The sequence below is a fragment of the Mytilus edulis genome, chromosome 2, assembly GCF_963676685.1.
Source record: "Mytilus edulis chromosome 2, xbMytEdul2.2, whole genome shotgun sequence".
NCBI classification, from domain to species: Eukaryota; Metazoa; Mollusca; class Bivalvia; order Mytilida; family Mytilidae; genus Mytilus; species Mytilus edulis.
This window is the reverse complement of record NC_092345.1, coordinates 89,387,005-89,405,202: the sequence shown is the minus strand read 5'-3', so window position 1 is coordinate 89,405,202 and position 18,198 is coordinate 89,387,005. Positions and strand designations below refer to the sequence as shown.

Here is an 18,198-nt window from a genome sequence, read left to right as displayed (position 1 = left end):
AAATTCTTATGTGATTTTAATAGTTGAAAACATACTTTTGATAATAAATTTACCAATTAAATTAGGCATTAAATGGACAATTAGTGTGTATATATTGAATTCACTCCTGCGAATATGTCATTTGACATTATATTTACATTTGATTGTTCAAATTTAATCGTTGTTGGTAAATGGAGACGACTTACATAGGATATGCCCGTTGCCAAATCCAATTAGATTTATTTTATGTTTTATATAGTTGAATAGCTTAATTTTGAGATAAAACACCAGTATAATAAGGCTTTTCTTTTAAAGGAAACTCCATTATATTCTAAAAACCATCGAAAATGTACTGCTATTGAATTATTGTCTTCCCGTACTTTGATTCGCCGACAACTTTTCTGTATATGCAGTAACCTTAACATGACACGTTTGATAATCCAACAGTGCAAGTGCGAAGGGGAAAATTCACGACGAAAACAAAACGTAAACCATCATTAAAGGAAAACAGTTTTAACCGAATCTGAAAGAATTCTTTATTATAAGACACGAACTCATTTTTCAACAGATATGACATAGTTAAATAAACAAATGGAAAAACATGGAAAAAATAAAAACAAACAAAACATAGCTATGTCATCTCATTTATTTTTCGAGTGATCCATGTGTGTCTGTGAATTTTTGGTCAAGGTCACAATTCGGAAAACTTAGAAAACAAAAACCCAAATTATCAGATTGCCAATGTCTAAAAATTATTTTTTTTTGTCGATCAAACGTTATGCATTTAGAATGAACAATAATTCAAATAACTGAGTTCAGTATATGTGCATGCATTGAAATAATTTCGTTTACATTGTGCATGCATTTGTTCAAAAAATTTCCTTAACATATGTACATGCCTTGATTCAATAATTTCCTTTAGCAAATGTGCATGCATCAGTTTGATAATTTCCTTAACATTAAATACACCACAAATTCGTTTCATATGACTTTAAGCACGTTAATATTGTGCGTTAAGTCGTAAAAATACAGACATATCATGACGACTAACAGTATCACCTCTGTCTGACATTAAATATACATTCCTCGATGACAATCAATCTACCAAGAGCATGTTTTCCGGACAAAATTCGGTAATTAAATCTCGTCAATGATGTGTTTGTGTAAAAAATATGGTCAAAGCTAAATAATTATAACTATTTTATCAAGGTGCAAGTACTGTGTAAGCAATTCATCACACATGACAGTTAACCAGAAGTGTTATTTTTACTAATGAGTCCGCACTCTTAAAACAGTTTGATAGGTCATTTTTATCCAAGGTTCATTATTTAACTGGACGACTTCAATTTGTTAAGGTAAGACCAAAGTTTCCATTTGATCATTAAATCATGTTAACCTTTTCAACTTCCCAACCTCACTCTCAAATTAGTCATTACTGCCATGTAAAATTTAATAAATTGTTTACGACAAGGTTGTCAGTTGTCACCAACTAATTATAAATTGTAAACACATTTATGAAAGTGGGAAATTTAAGTGATATACAAACAATAGTAAAAATAAACAAAATAAATGAAAAGATTTTTTTTTTAATTTTTGTCATTTAATATTCCTGTGTATTAACTTTATACAACTTGTGCTATAAGAAAAGGTTGCAACCCTATGACAAAGTTGACAGTAGTAGTTTTTGACGGGAGTGTTGATACTACTTTCGTACGGACTTTTAATTATTTCTGGTTCCACTCTTTGGATGCATAGTTTCGACTTACAAAAGCACGTGTCTTACGCACTAAAAAGTATCATGTTACGTTTATATTTAACCAGAAAGGGGTTGTCTTATCGGGTTTATTGGAATTCTGTGATAATATATATTTGGCACACTTTTACAAGAGTCTGCGTTTTACATACATTAAAGATTAAATGACTAATCATCTTCACGTAATTTACAATCCCGTTCTTGAATGCATGGTGCTTATCATATATTAATGCACATATGTAATTTCATTATTATAATACGACACAAATACAAACACTTGCATATATACATGGAAATAAATTATTTCATAAAGTATAGCTACACCGAGTTAGTTTATTACTATGTTCAATTTTAGTGGCTTTAAGTCATGAATAAAATATACGAATTCATTAAAACATAGACAAATGATACTCATGTTGTTTTATGTTTAAACAATACATCTGACTAAAGACTTTGTGCATATTCTTTGGATATAACGCATGTGAAGGTAAATATGTTTACCAAGTATCTCTGTTTTAAAACCGGTATGAGAACAGTTTGTTTATTCTTGGTTTGCTGGTCTTTATTTGAAAGAATTTTAAAGAATATTGTTTATGAATTCAACTATTAACGTCCAATAAAACATAATATTAAATTGACAATGCATCCAACAGTATTCATGGATGTCAGCAAATTGAACTTGAAACTATTTGCTTTCACTATTCACTCTTTATAACTTATTTATTGCATTTGAAAGCGTCTTGGTATACTTTGACCTTCAGAATACTCACACTCACCCCTTAACAAAATTAACACAAAACAGAAGTAATCACATAAAAACGTGAACAACAATAAATACAAACGAACAAAATGTAATAAAGCGCACTCAGATTATATGTCATTTTTTTTTAAATCTTATAAATCTTTTAGATGCGGATAACCGTAACTTCGGTGTTATTGTTATTTTTGTGTATTTTTGGTGTTAAATCACAATCATGGAGGAAAAATCAAAGGAAAAATGAATGGAATTCTAATTCCATATCCAGTGAGTACGATTATTTATAAGTCACTAAAATATAGGATATCATTACATAATTGGGGAGATTATGTTCTCCCATTTCTCACACCGTAAAATAAACTCATCATAGATACTAGGACTACAATTTTACACCTACGCCAGACGCGCGTTTCGTCTACAAAAGACTTATCAGTGACGCTCGAATCAAAACAAATGTTTAAAAGGCCAACATTGATGAATTGAAATTGGATAAATGTCCTGTCGTCCACTGTTTGTCTTACAAAATGTCGGTTTCTACAACGTTAGTGAAGAATGCCTCTGCAATTTTTACATCATCTTAAATACTTTACAGCCAAGACTGATCGAGATCTGATTGACAGGCACAAATACTTTGTGTGTGACATATACCTTTCACTACATTTTGTATGAAATTTAAACGCAGTAATTATCCAATAGTATAGATATCAGGTCTAACAAAGCGAATTAACTAGTGTGGATCTAGCCGGCGTTAATATTCATGAGGCTAGCCGTCAACAATATTCATGAGATCAAAACCGCGTTCGATGAAATGTTTTGGGTAGTTATTAGATTGTGACAATAAAATAAATTTTGCTGTCAATATCCATTATGGTTATGCTATTTATAGCAATATAAAGTAATTAAGAAATATTAAGCCAATAGGTGTCTTCTGTAAAGTCCGCGTCATTTAAAATGAAAGTAAATGAAAAGTTTAATTGCATTGCCTCACACAACACAAAACAATTATGATCATTACAATGTTGTTATTATTGAATCAATGTAAACTTTAGTAATTAAAACAAGATGATTAAATAGAGGGTAATTAAATGGAATTAATTGTCATATGGGCATTCCATAATCTGTTCGTTGTCTACAAATATAGTCCAATTCTAAAACTAAAATATACAATACATATGATAGTATCACACAATTAAAAAAGATCAGAAAAACAAGAAACATAGTTAATTAAAGACATATAATAAACAGAAAAATAGAAACTGTCAATTACTATTTCAATGACATAATTCTTCAAAATTACGGAGATCAATAAGAGTCTTTAATCTTTAATTCAGTCCATATTATTGCCTCTAAAATGGCCCATATCACTTATGCCCTAGACCCGTACGAGTTAGTCAGAAAAGGATAAGGGGGGGGGGGGGGGTACCCTGGTATATCACAAATTCGAAAATGAACTATTGCCGGCTGGCCAAACGAAGAGATTCTCCACGTGGGCAATGATACCAGAGGAAGAGGTACTTATTGCCTTTGAAATGGCCCATAACACTTATACCCTAGACCCGTACGAGTTTGTCAGTAGAGGGTTCAAAGGGGGGATATTGAATCCAAGATACAACGAATTCGAACTGAACTATTGCCGGCTGGCCAAACTAAGAGATTCTCCACATCGACCATTATACCAGAGGTAGAGGTTGGTATTGCCTCTAAAATGGCCCATAGCACTTATGCCCTAGACCCGTACGAGTTAGTCAGAAAAGGATAAGGGGGGGTACCCTGGTATATCACAAATTCGAAAATGAACTATTGCCGGCTGGCCAAACGAAGAGATTCTCCACGTGGGCAATGATACCAGAGGAAGAGGTACTTATTGCCTTTAAAATGGCCCATAGCACTTATACCCTTGACCCGTACGAGTTTGTCAGTAGAGGGTTCAAAGGGGGGATATGGATTCCTAGATACAGCGAATTCGAACTGAACTATTGCCGGCTGGCCAAACTAAGAGATTCTCCACATCGACCATTATACCAGAGGTAGAGGTTGGTATTGCCTCTAAAATGGTCCATAGCACTTATGCCCTAGACCCGTACGAGTTAGTCAGAAAAGGATAAGGGGGGGTACCCTGGTATATCACAAATTCGAAAATGAACTATTGCCGGCTGGCCAAACGAAGAGATTCTCCACGTGGGCAATGATACCAGAGGAAGAGGTACTTATTGCCTTTGAAATGGCCCATAACACTTATACCCTAGACCCGTACGAGTTTGTCAGTAGAGGGTTCAAAGGGGGGATATTGAATCCAAGATACAACGAATTCGAACTGAACTATTGCCGGCTGGCCAAACTAAGAGATTCTCCACATCGACCATTATACCAGAGGTAGAGGTTGGTATTGCCTCTAAAATGGCCCATAGCACTTATGCCCTAGACCCGTACGAGTTAGTCAGAAAAGGATAAGGGGGGGTACCCTGGTATATCACAAATTCGAAAATGAACTATTGCCGGCTGGCCAAACGAAGAGATTCTCCACGTGGGCAATGATACCAGAGGAAGAGGTACTTATTGCCTTTAAAATGGCCCATAGCACTTATACCCTTGACCCGTACGAGTTTGTCAGTAGAGGGTTCAAAGGGGGGATATGGATTCCTAGATACAGCGAATTCGAACTGAACTATTGCCGGCTGGCCAAACTAAGAGATTCTCCACATCGACCATTATACCAGAGGTAGAGGTTGGTATTGCCTCTAAAATGGTCCATAGCACTTATGCCCTAGACCCGTACGAGTTAGTCAGAAAAGGATAAGGGGGGGTACCCTGGTATATCACAAATTCGAAAATGAACTATTGCCGGCTGGCCAAACGAAGAGATTCTCCACGTGGGCAATGATACCAGAGGAAGAGGTACTTATTGCCTTTGAAATGGCCCATAACACTTATACCCTAGACCCGTACGAGTTTGTCAGTAGAGGGTTCAAAGGGGGGATATTGAATCCAAGATACAACGAATTCGAACTGAACTATTGCCGGCTGGCCAAACTAAGAGATTCTCCACATCGACCATTATACCAGAGGTAGAGGTTGGTATTGCCTCTAAAATGGCCCATAGCACTTATGCCCTAGACCCGTACGAGTTAGTCAGAAAAGGATAAGGGGGGGTACCCTGGTATATCACAAATTCGAAAATGAACTATTGCCGGCTGGCCAAACGAAGAGATTCTCCACGTGGGCAATGATACCAGAGGAAGAGGTACTTATTGCCTTTAAAATGGCCCATAGCACTTATACCCTTGACCCGTACGAGTTTGTCAGTAGAGGGTTCAAAGGGGGGATATGGATTCCTAGATACAGCGAATTCGAACTGAACTATTGCCGGCTGGCCAAACTAAGAGATTCTCCACATCGACCATTATACCAGAGGTAGAGGTTGGTATTGCCTCTAAAATGGTCCATAGCACTTATGCCCTAGACCCGTACGAGTTAGTCAGAAAAGGATAAGGGGGGGTACCCTGGTATATCACAAATTCGAAAATGAACTATTGCCGGCTGGCCAAACGAAGAGATTCTCCACGTGGGCAATGATACCAGAGGAAGAGGTACTTATTGCCTTTGAAATGGCCCATAACACTTATACCCTAGACCCGTACGAGTTTGTCAGTAGAGGGTTCAAAGGGGGGATATTGAATCCAAGATACAACGAATTCGAACTGAACTATTGCCGGCTGGCCAAACTAAGAGATTCTCCACATCGACCATTATACCAGAGGTAGAGGTTGGTATTGCCTCTAAAATGGCCCATAGCACTTATGCCCTAGACCCGTACGAGTTAGTCAGAAAAGGATAAGGGGGGGTACCCTGGTATATCACAAATTCGAAAATGAACTATTGCCGGCTGGCCAAACGAAGAGATTCTCCACGTGGGCAATGATACCAGAGGAAGAGGTACTTATTGCCTTTAAAATGGCCCATAGCACTTATACCCTTGACCCGTACGAGTTTGTCAGTAGAGGGTTCAAAGGGGGGATATGGATTCCTAGATACAGCGAATTCGAACTGAACTATTGCCGGCTGGCCAAACTAAGAGATTCTCCACATCGACCATTATACCAGAGGTAGAGGTTGGTATTGCCTCTAAAATGGTCCATAGCACTTATGCCCTAGACCCGTACGAGTTAGTCAGAAAAGGATAAGGGGGGGTACCCTGGTATATCACAAATTCGAAAATGAACTATTGCCGGCTGGCCAAACGAAGAGATTCTCCACGTGGGCAATGATACCAGAGGAAGAGGTACTTATTGCCTTTGAAATGGCCCATAACACTTATACCCTAGACCCGTACGAGTTTGTCAGTAGAGGGTTCAAAGGGGGGATATTGAATCCAAGATACAACGAATTCGAACTGAACTATTGCCGGCTGGCCAAACTAAGAGATTCTCCACATCGACCATTATACCAGAGGTAGAGGTTGGTATTGCCTCTAAAATGGCCCATAGCACTTATGCCCTAGACCCGTACGAGTTAGTCAGAAAAGGATAAGGGGGGGTACCCTGGTATATCACAAATTCGAAAATGAACTATTGCCGGCTGGCCAAACGAAGAGATTCTCCACGTGGGCAATGATACCAGAGGAAGAGGTACTTATTGCCTTTAAAATGGCCCATAGCACTTATACCCTTGACCCGTACGAGTTTGTCAGTAGAGGGTTCAAAGGGGGGATATGGATTCCTAGATACAGCGAATTCGAACTGAACTATTGCCGGCTGGCCAAACTAAGAGATTCTCCACATCGACCATTATACCAGAGGTAGAGGTTGGTATTGCCTCTAAAATGGTCCATAGCACTTATGCCCTAGACCCGTACGAGTTAGTCAGAAAAGGATAAGGGGGGGTACCCTGGTATATCACAAATTCGAAAATGAACTATTGCCGGCTGGCCAAACGAAGAGATTCTCCACGTGGGCAATGATACCAGAGGAAGAGGTACTTATTGCCTTTGAAATGGCCCATAACACTTATACCCTAGACCCGTACGAGTTTGTCAGTAGAGGGTTCAAAGGGGGGATATTGAATCCAAGATACAACGAATTCGAACTGAACTATTGCCGGCTGGCCAAACTAAGAGATTCTCCACATCGACCATTATACCAGAGGTAGAGGTTGGTATTGCCTCTAAAATGGCCCATAGCACTTATGCCCTAGACCCGTACGAGTTAGTCAGAAAAGGATAAGGGGGGGTACCCTGGTATATCACAAATTCGAAAATGAACTATTGCCGGCTGGCCAAACGAAGAGATTCTCCACGTGGGCAATGATACCAGAGGAAGAGGTACTTATTGCCTTTAAAATGGCCCATAGCACTTATACCCTTGACCCGTACGAGTTTGTCAGTAGAGGGTTCAAAGGGGGGATATGGATTCCTAGATACAGCGAATTCGAACTGAACTATTGCCGGCTGGCCAAACTAAGAGATTCTCCACATCGACCATTATACCAGAGGTAGAGGTTGGTATTGCCTCTAAAATGGTCCATAGCACTTATGCCCTAGACCCGTACGAGTTAGTCAGAAAAGGATAAGGGGGGGTACCCTGGTATATCACAAATTCGAAAATGAACTATTGCCGGCTGGCCAAACGAAGAGATTCTCCACGTGGGCAATGATACCAGAGGAAGAGGTACTTATTGCCTTTGAAATGGCCCATAACACTTATACCCTAGACCCGTACGAGTTTGTCAGTAGAGGGTTCAAAGGGGGGATATTGAATCCAAGATACAACGAATTCGAACTGAACTATTGCCGGCTGGCCAAACTAAGAGATTCTCCACATCGACCATTATACCAGAGGTAGAGGTTGGTATTGCCTCTAAAATGGCCCATAGCACTTATGCCCTAGACCCGTACGAGTTAGTCAGAAAAGGATAAGGGGGGGTACCCTGGTATATCACAAATTCGAAAATGAACTATTGCCGGCTGGCCAAACGAAGAGATTCTCCACGTGGGCAATGATACCAGAGGAAGAGGTACTTATTGCCTTTAAAATGGCCCATAGCACTTATACCCTTGACCCGTACGAGTTTGTCAGTAGAGGGTTCAAAGGGGGGATATGGATTCCTAGATACAGCGAATTCGAACTGAACTATTGCCGGCTGGCCAAACTAAGAGATTCTCCACATCGACCATTATACCAGAGGTAGAGGTTGGTATTGCCTCTAAAATGGTCCATAGCACTTATGCCCTAGACCCGTACGAGTTAGTCAGAAAAGGATAAGGGGGGGTACCCTGGTATATCACAAATTCGAAAATGAACTATTGCCGGCTGGCCAAACGAAGAGATTCTCCACGTGGGCAATGATACCAGAGGAAGAGGTACTTATTGCCTTTGAAATGGCCCATAACACTTATACCCTAGACCCGTACGAGTTTGTCAGTAGAGGGTTCAAAGGGGGGATATTGAATCCAAGATACAACGAATTCGAACTGAACTATTGCCGGCTGGCCAAACTAAGAGATTCTCCACATCGACCATTATACCAGAGGTAGAGGTTGGTATTGCCTCTAAAATGGCCCATAGCACTTATGCCCTAGACCCGTACGAGTTAGTCAGAAAAGGATAAGGGGGGGTACCCTGGTATATCACAAATTCGAAAATGAACTATTGCCGGCTGGCCAAACGAAGAGATTCTCCACGTGGGCAATGATACCAGAGGAAGAGGTACTTATTGCCTTTAAAATGGCCCATAGCACTTATACCCTTGACCCGTACGAGTTTGTCAGTAGAGGGTTCAAAGGGGGGATATGGATTCCTAGATACAGCGAATTCGAACTGAACTATTGCCGGCTGGCCAAACTAAGAGATTCTCCACATCGACCATTATACCAGAGGTAGAGGTTGGTATTGCCTCTAAAATGGTCCATAGCACTTATGCCCTAGACCCGTACGAGTTAGTCAGAAAAGGATAAGGGGGGGTACCCTGGTATATCACAAATTCGAAAATGAACTATTGCCGGCTGGCCAAACGAAGAGATTCTCCACGTGGGCAATGATACCAGAGGAAGAGGTACTTATTGCCTTTGAAATGGCCCATAACACTTATACCCTAGACCCGTACGAGTTTGTCAGTAGAGGGTTCAAAGGGGGGATATTGAATCCAAGATACAACGAATTCGAACTGAACTATTGCCGGCTGGCCAAACTAAGAGATTCTCCACATCGACCATTATACCAGAGGTAGAGGTTGGTATTGCCTCTAAAATGGCCCATAGCACTTATGCCCTAGACCCGTACGAGTTAGTCAGAAAAGGATAAGGGGGGGTACCCTGGTATATCACAAATTCGAAAATGAACTATTGCCGGCTGGCCAAACGAAGAGATTCTCCACGTGGGCAATGATACCAGAGGAAGAGGTACTTATTGCCTTTAAAATGGCCCATAGCACTTATACCCTTGACCCGTACGAGTTTGTCAGTAGAGGGTTCAAAGGGGGGATATGGATTCCTAGATACAGCGAATTCGAACTGAACTATTGCCGGCTGGCCAAACTAAGAGATTCTCCACATCGACCATTATACCAGAGGTAGAGGTTGGTATTGCCTCTAAAATGGTCCATAGCACTTATGCCCTAGACCCGTACGAGTTAGTCAGAAAAGGATAAGGGGGGGTACCCTGGTATATCACAAATTCGAAAATGAACTATTGCCGGCTGGCCAAACGAAGAGATTCTCCACGTGGGCAATGATACCAGAGGAAGAGGTACTTATTGCCTTTGAAATGGCCCATAACACTTATACCCTAGACCCGTACGAGTTTGTCAGTAGAGGGTTCAAAGGGGGGATATTGAATCCAAGATACAACGAATTCGAACTGAACTATTGCCGGCTGGCCAAACTAAGAGATTCTCCACATCGACCATTATACCAGAGGTAGAGGTTGGTATTGCCTCTAAAATGGCCCATAGCACTTATGCCCTAGACCCGTACGAGTTAGTCAGAAAAGGATAAGGGGGGGTACCCTGGTATATCACAAATTCGAAAATGAACTATTGCCGGCTGGCCAAACGAAGAGATTCTCCACGTGGGCAATGATACCAGAGGAAGAGGTACTTATTGCCTTTAAAATGGCCCATAGCACTTATACCCTTGACCCGTACGAGTTTGTCAGTAGAGGGTTCAAAGGGGGGATATGGATTCCTAGATACAGCGAATTCGAACTGAACTATTGCCGGCTGGCCAAACTAAGAGATTCTCCACATCGACCATTATACCAGAGGTAGAGGTTGGTATTGCCTCTAAAATGGTCCATAGCACTTATGCCCTAGACCCGTACGAGTTAGTCAGAAAAGGATAAGGGGGGGTACCCTGGTATATCACAAATTCGAAAATGAACTATTGCCGGCTGGCCAAACGAAGAGATTCTCCACGTGGGCAATGATACCAGAGGAAGAGGTACTTATTGCCTTTGAAATGGCCCATAACACTTATACCCTAGACCCGTACGAGTTTGTCAGTAGAGGGTTCAAAGGGGGGATATTGAATCCAAGATACAACGAATTCGAACTGAACTATTGCCGGCTGGCCAAACTAAGAGATTCTCCACATCGACCATTATACCAGAGGTAGAGGTTGGTATTGCCTCTAAAATGGCCCATAGCACTTATGCCCTAGACCCGTACGAGTTAGTCAGAAAAGGATAAGGGGGGGTACCCTGGTATATCACAAATTCGAAAATGAACTATTGCCGGCTGGCCAAACGAAGAGATTCTCCACGTGGGCAATGATACCAGAGGAAGAGGTACTTATTGCCTTTAAAATGGCCCATAGCACTTATACCCTTGACCCGTACGAGTTTGTCAGTAGAGGGTTCAAAGGGGGGATATGGATTCCTAGATACAACGAATTCGAACTGAACTATTGCCGGCTGGCCAAACTAAGAGATTCTCCACATCGACCATTATACCAGAGGTAGAGGTTGGTATTGCCTCTAAAATGGCCCATAGCACTTATGCCCTAGACCCGTACGAGTTAGTCAGAAAAGGATAAGGGGGGGGTACCCTGGTATATCACAAATTCGAAAATGAACTATTGCCGGCTGGCCAAACGAAGAGATTCTCCACGTGGGCAATGATACCAGAGGAAGAGGTACTTATTGCCTTTGAAATGGCCCATAACACTTATACCCTTGACCCGTACGAGTTTGTCAGTAGAGGGTTCAAAGGGGGGATATGGATTCCTAGATACAGCGAATTCGAACTGAACTATTGCCGGCTGGCCAAACTAAGAGATTCTCCACATCGACCATTATACCAGAGGTAGAGGTTGGTATTGCCTCTAAAATGGTCCATAGCACTTATGCCCTAGACCCGTACGAGTTAGTCAGAAAAGGATAAGGGGGGGTACCCTGGTATATCACAAATTCGAAAATGAACTATTGCCGGCTGGCCAAACGAAGAGATTCTCCACGTGGGCAATGATACCAGAGGAAGAGGTACTTATTGCCTTTGAAATGGCCCATAACACTTATACCCTAGACCCGTACGAGTTTGTCAGTAGAGGGTTCAAAGGGGGGATATGGATTCCTAGATACAACGAATTCGAACTGAACTATTGCCGGCTGGCCAAACTAAGAGATTCTCCACATCGACCATTATACCAGAGGTAGAGGTTGGTATTGCCTCTAAAATGGCCCATAGCACTTATGCCCTAGACCCGTACGAGTTAGTCAGAAAAGGATAAGGGGGGGGTACCCTGGTATATCACAAATTCGAAAATGAACTATTGCCGGCTGGCCAAACGAAGAGATTCTCCACGTGGGCAATGATACCAGAGGAAGAGGTACTTATTGCCTTTAAAATGGCCCATAGCACTTATACCCTTGACCCGTACGAGTTTGTCAGTAGAGGGTTCAAAGGGGGGATATGGATTCCTAGATACAGCGAATTCGAACTGAACTATTGCCGGCTGGCCAAACTAAGAGATTCTCCACATCGACCATTATACCAGAGGTAGAGGTTGGTATTGCCTCTAAAATGGTCCATAGCACTTATGCCCTAGACCCGTACGAGTTAGTCAGAAAAGGATAAGGGGGGGTACCCTGGTATATCACAAATTCGAAAATGAACTATTGCCGGCTGGCCAAACGAAGAGATTCTCCACGTGGGCAATGATACCAGAGGAAGAGGTACTTATTGCCTTTGAAATGGCCCATAACACTTATACCCTAGACCCGTACGAGTTTGTCAGTAGAGGGTTCAAAGGGGGGATATTGAATCCAAGATACAACGAATTCGAACTGAACTATTGCCGGCTGGCCAAACTAAGAGATTCTCCACATCGACCATTATACCAGAGGTAGAAGTTGGTATTGCCTCTAAAATGGCCCATAGCACTTATGCCCTAGACCCGTACGAGTTAGTCAGAAAAGGATAAGGGGGGGTACCCTGGTATATCACAAATTCGAAAATGAACTATTGCCGGCTGGCCAAACGAAGAGATTCTCCACGTGGGCAATGATACCAGAGGAAGAGGTACTTATTGCCTTTAAAATGGCCCATAGCACTTATACCCTTGACCCGTACGAGTTTGTCAGTAGAGGGTTCAAAGGGGGGATATGGATTCCTAGATACAGCGAATTCGAACTGAACTATTGCCGGCTGGCCAAACTAAGAGATTCTCCACATCGACCATTATACCAGAGGTAGAGGTTGGTATTGCCTCTAAAATGGTCCATAGCACTTATGCCCTAGACCCGTACGAGTTAGTCAGAAAAGGATAAGGGGGGGTACCCTGGTATATCACAAATTCGAAAATGAACTATTGCCGGCTGGCCAAACGAAGAGATTCTCCACGTGGGCAATGATACCAGAGGAAGAGGTACTTATTGCCTTTGAAATGGCCCATAACACTTATACCCTAGACCCGTACGAGTTTGTCAGTAGAGGGTTCAAAGGGGGGATATTGAATCCAAGATACAACGAATTCGAACTGAACTATTGCCGGCTGGCCAAACTAAGAGATTCTCCACATCGACCATTATACCAGAGGTAGAGGTTGGTATTGCCTCTAAAATGGTCCATAGCACTTATGCCCTAGACCCGTACGAGTTAGTCAGAAAAGGATAAGGGGGGGTACCCTGGTATATCACAAATTCGAAAATGAACTATTGCCGGCTGGCCAAACGAAGAGATTCTCCACGTGGGCAATGATACCAGAGGAAGAGGTACTTATTGCCTTTGAAATGGCCCATAACACTTATACCCTAGACCCGTACGAGTTTGTCAGTAGAGGGTTCAAAGGGGGGATATTGAATCCAAGATACAACGAATTCGAACTGAACTATTGCCGGCTGGCCAAACTAAGAGATTCTCCACATCGACCATTATACCAGAGGTAGAGGTTGGTATTGCCTCTAAAATGGCCCATAGCACTTATGCCCTAGACCCGTACGAGTTAGTCAGAAAAGGATAAGGGGGGGTACCCTGGTATATCACAAATTCGAAAATGAACTATTGCCGGCTGGCCAAACGAAGAGATTCTCCACGTGGGCAATGATACCAGAGGAAGAGGTACTTATTGCCTTTAAAATGGCCCATAGCACTTATACCCTTGACCCGTACGAGTTTGTCAGTAGAGGGTTCAAAGGGGGGATATGGATTCCTAGATACAGCGAATTCGAACTGAACTATTGCCGGCTGGCCAAACTAAGAGATTCTCCACATCGACCATTATACCAGAGGTAGAGGTTGGTATTGCCTCTAAAATGGTCCATAGCACTTATGCCCTAGACCCGTACGAGTTAGTCAGAAAAGGATAAGGGGGGGTACCCTGGTATATCACAAATTCGAAAATGAACTATTGCCGGCTGGCCAAACGAAGAGATTCTCCACGTGGGCAATGATACCAGAGGAAGAGGTACTTATTGCCTTTGAAATGGCCCATAACACTTATACCCTAGACCCGTACGAGTTTGTCAGTAGAGGGTTCAAAGGGGGGATATTGAATCCAAGATACAACGAATTCGAACTGAACTATTGCCGGCTGGCCAAACTAAGAGATTCTCCACATCGACCATTATACCAGAGGTAGAGGTTGGTATTGCCTCTAAAATGGCCCATAGCACTTATGCCCTAGACCCGTACGAGTTAGTCAGAAAAGGATAAGGGGGGGTACCCTGGTATATCACAAATTCGAAAATGAACTATTGCCGGCTGGCCAAACGAAGAGATTCTCCACGTGGGCAATGATACCAGAGGAAGAGGTACTTATTGCCTTTAAAATGGCCCATAGCACTTATACCCTTGACCCGTACGAGTTTGTCAGTAGAGGGTTCAAAGGGGGGATATGGATTCCTAGATACAGCGAATTCGAACTGAACTATTGCCGGCTGGCCAAACTAAGAGATTCTCCACATCGACCATTATACCAGAGGTAGAGGTTGGTATTGCCTCTAAAATGGTCCATAGCACTTATGCCCTAGACCCGTACGAGTTAGTCAGAAAAGGATAAGGGGGGGTACCCTGGTATATCACAAATTCGAAAATGAACTATTGCCGGCTGGCCAAACGAAGAGATTCTCCACGTGGGCAATGATACCAGAGGAAGAGGTACTTATTGCCTTTGAAATGGCCCATAACACTTATACCCTAGACCCGTACGAGTTTGTCAGTAGAGGGTTCAAAGGGGGGATATTGAATCCAAGATACAACGAATTCGAACTGAACTATTGCCGGCTGGCCAAACTAAGAGATTTTCCACATCGACCATTATACCAGAGGTAGAGGTTGGTATTGCCTCTAAAATGGCCCATAGCACTTATGCCCTAGACCCGTACGAGTTAGTCAGAAAAGGATAAGGGGGGGTACCCTGGTATATCACAAATTCGAAAATGAACTATTGCCGGCTGGCCAAACGAAGAGATTCTCCACGTGGGCAATGATACCAGAGGAAGAGGTACTTATTGCCTTTAAAATGGCCCATAGCACTTATACCCTTGACCCGTACGAGTTTGTCAGTAGAGGGTTCAAAGGGGGGATATGGATTCCTAGATACAGCGAATTCGAACTGAACTATTGCCGGCTGGCCAAACTAAGAGATTCTCCACATCGACCATTATACCAGAGGTAGAGGTTGGTATTGCCTCTAAAATGGTCCATAGCACTTATGCCCTAGACCCGTACGAGTTAGTCAGAAAAGGATAAGGGGGGGTACCCTGGTATATCACAAATTCGAAAATGAACTATTGCCGGCTGGCCAAACGAAGAGATTCTCCACGTGGGCAATGATACCAGAGGAAGAGGTACTTATTGCCTTTAAAATGGCCCATAGCACTTATACCCTTGACCCGTACGAGTTTGTCAGTAGAGGGTTCAAAGGGGGGATATGGATTCCTAGATACAGCGAATTCGAACTGAACTATTGCCGGCTGGCCAAACTAAGAGATTCTCCACATCGACCATTATACCAGAGGTAGAGGTTGGTATTGCCTCTAAAATGGACCATAGCACTTATGCCCTAGACCCGTACGAGTTAGTCAGAAAAGGATAAGGGGGGTACCCTGGTATATCACAAATTCGAAAATGAACTATTGCCGGCTGGCCAAACGAAGAGATTCTCAACGTGGACAATGATACCAGAGGAAGAGGTACTTATTGCTTTTAAAATGGCCCATAGCACTTATACCCTAGACCCGTACGAGTTTGTCAGTAGAGGGTTCAAAGGGGGGATATGGAATCCAAGATACAACGAATTCGAACTGAACTATTGCCGGCTGCCAAAGTAAGAGATTCTCCGCATCGACCATTATACCAGAGGTAGAGGTTGGTATTGTCTCTAAAATGGCCCATAGCACTTATGCCCTAGACCCGTACGAGTTAGTCAGAAAAGGATTAAGGGGGGGGGGGGGTACCCTGGTATATCACAAATTCGAAAATGAACTATTGCCGGCTGGCCAAACGAAGAGATTCTCCACGTGGGCAATGATACCAGAGGAAGAGGTACATATTGCCTCTAAAATGGCCCATAGCACTTATGCCCTAGACCCGTACGAGTTTGTCAGAAAAGGATAAGGGGGGGGGGGGGGGTACCCTGGTATATCACAAATTCGAAAATGAACTATTGCCGGCTGGCCAAACGAAGAGATTCTCCACGTGGGCAATGATACCAGAGGAAGAGGTACTTATTGCCTTTGAAATGGCCCATAACACTTATACCCTAGACCCGTACGAGTTTGTCAGTAGAGGGTTCAAAGGGGGGATATTGAATCCAAGATACAACGAATTCGAACTGAACTATTGCCGGCTGGCCAAACTAAGAGATTCTCCACATCGACCATTATACCAGAGGTAGAGGTTGGTATTGCCTCTAAAATGGCCCATAGCACTTATGCCCTAGACCCGTACGAGTTAGTCAGAAAAGGATAAGGGGGGGGGTACCCTGGTATATCACAAATTCGAAAATGAACTATTGCCGGCTGGCCAAACGAAGAGATTCTCCACGTGGGCAATGATACCAGAGGAAGAGGTAGTTATTGCCTTTAAAATGGCCCATAGCACTTATACCCTAGACCCGTACGAGCTTGTCAGTAGAGGGTTCAAAGGGGGGATTTGGAATCCAAGATACAACGAATTCGAACTGAACTATTGCCGGCTGGCCAAACTAAGAGATTGTCCACATCGACCATTATACCAGAGGTAGAGGTTGGTATTGCCTCTAAAATGGACCATTGCACTTATGCCCTAGACCCGTACGAGTTAGTCAGAAAAGGATAAGGGGGGTACCCTGGTATATCACAAATTCGAAAATGAACTATTGCCGGCTGGCCAAACGAAGAGATTCTCCACGTGGGCAATGATACCAGAGGAAGAGGTACTTATTGCCTTTAAAATGGCCCAGAGCACTTATACCCTAGACCCGTACGATTTTGTCAGTAGAGGGTTCAAAGGGGGGATATTGAATCCAAGATACAACGAATTCGAACTGAACTATTGCCGGCTGGCCAAACTAAGAGATTCTCCACATCGACCATTATACCAGAGGTAGAGGTTGGTATTGCCTCTAAAATGGCCTTGAGCACTTATGCCCTAGACCCGTACGAGTTAGTCAGAAAAGGATAAGGGGGGGGGGGGGGTACCCTGGTATATCACAAATTCGAAAATGAACTATTGCCGGCTGGCCAAACGAAGAGATTCTCCACGTGGGCAATGATACCAGCGGAAGAGGTAGTTATTGCCTTTAAAATGGCCCATAGCACTTATACCCTAGACCCGTACGAGCTTGTCAGTAGAGGGTTCAAAGGGGGGATTTGGAATCCAAGATACAACGAATTCGAACTGAACTATTGCCGGCTGGCCAAACTAAGAGATTGTCCACATCGACCATTATACCAGAGGTAGAGGTTGGTATTGCCTGTAAAATGGCCTATAGCACTTATGCCCTAGACCCGTTCGAGTTAGTCAGAAAAGGATAAAGGGGGGGGGTACCCTGGTATATCACAAATTCGAAAATGAACTATTGCCGGCTGGCCAAACGAAGAGATTCTCCACGTGGGCAATGATACCAGAGGAAGAGGTACTTATTGCCTTTAAAATGGCCCATAGCACTTATACCCTATACCCGTACGAGTTTGTCAGTAGAGGGTTCAAAGGGGGGATATGGAATCCAAGATACAACGAATTGGAACTAAACTATTGCCGGCTGGCCAAACTAAGAGATTCTCCACATCGACCATTA

The 18,198-nt window shown here is 42.7% G+C and overlaps 1 protein-coding gene across 1 annotated transcript in view; it reads left to right on the top strand.

The window, feature by feature from the left end:
* The first annotated feature begins 1,058 nt into the window (after positions 1-1,058).
* The window catches only part of LOC139510703 (uncharacterized), a 40,597-nt gene continuing 23,457 nt past the window's right edge, over positions 1,059-18,198 (top strand). Inside the window, exons 1-2 of the mRNA XM_071297239.1 lie at positions 1,059-1,112; positions 2,642-2,756. Coding sequence (XP_071153340.1) covers positions 1,092-1,112; positions 2,642-2,756 — 136 coding nt within the window. The 5' untranslated portion in view covers positions 1,059-1,091. The remainder of the gene's footprint in view (positions 1,113-2,641; positions 2,757-18,198) is intronic.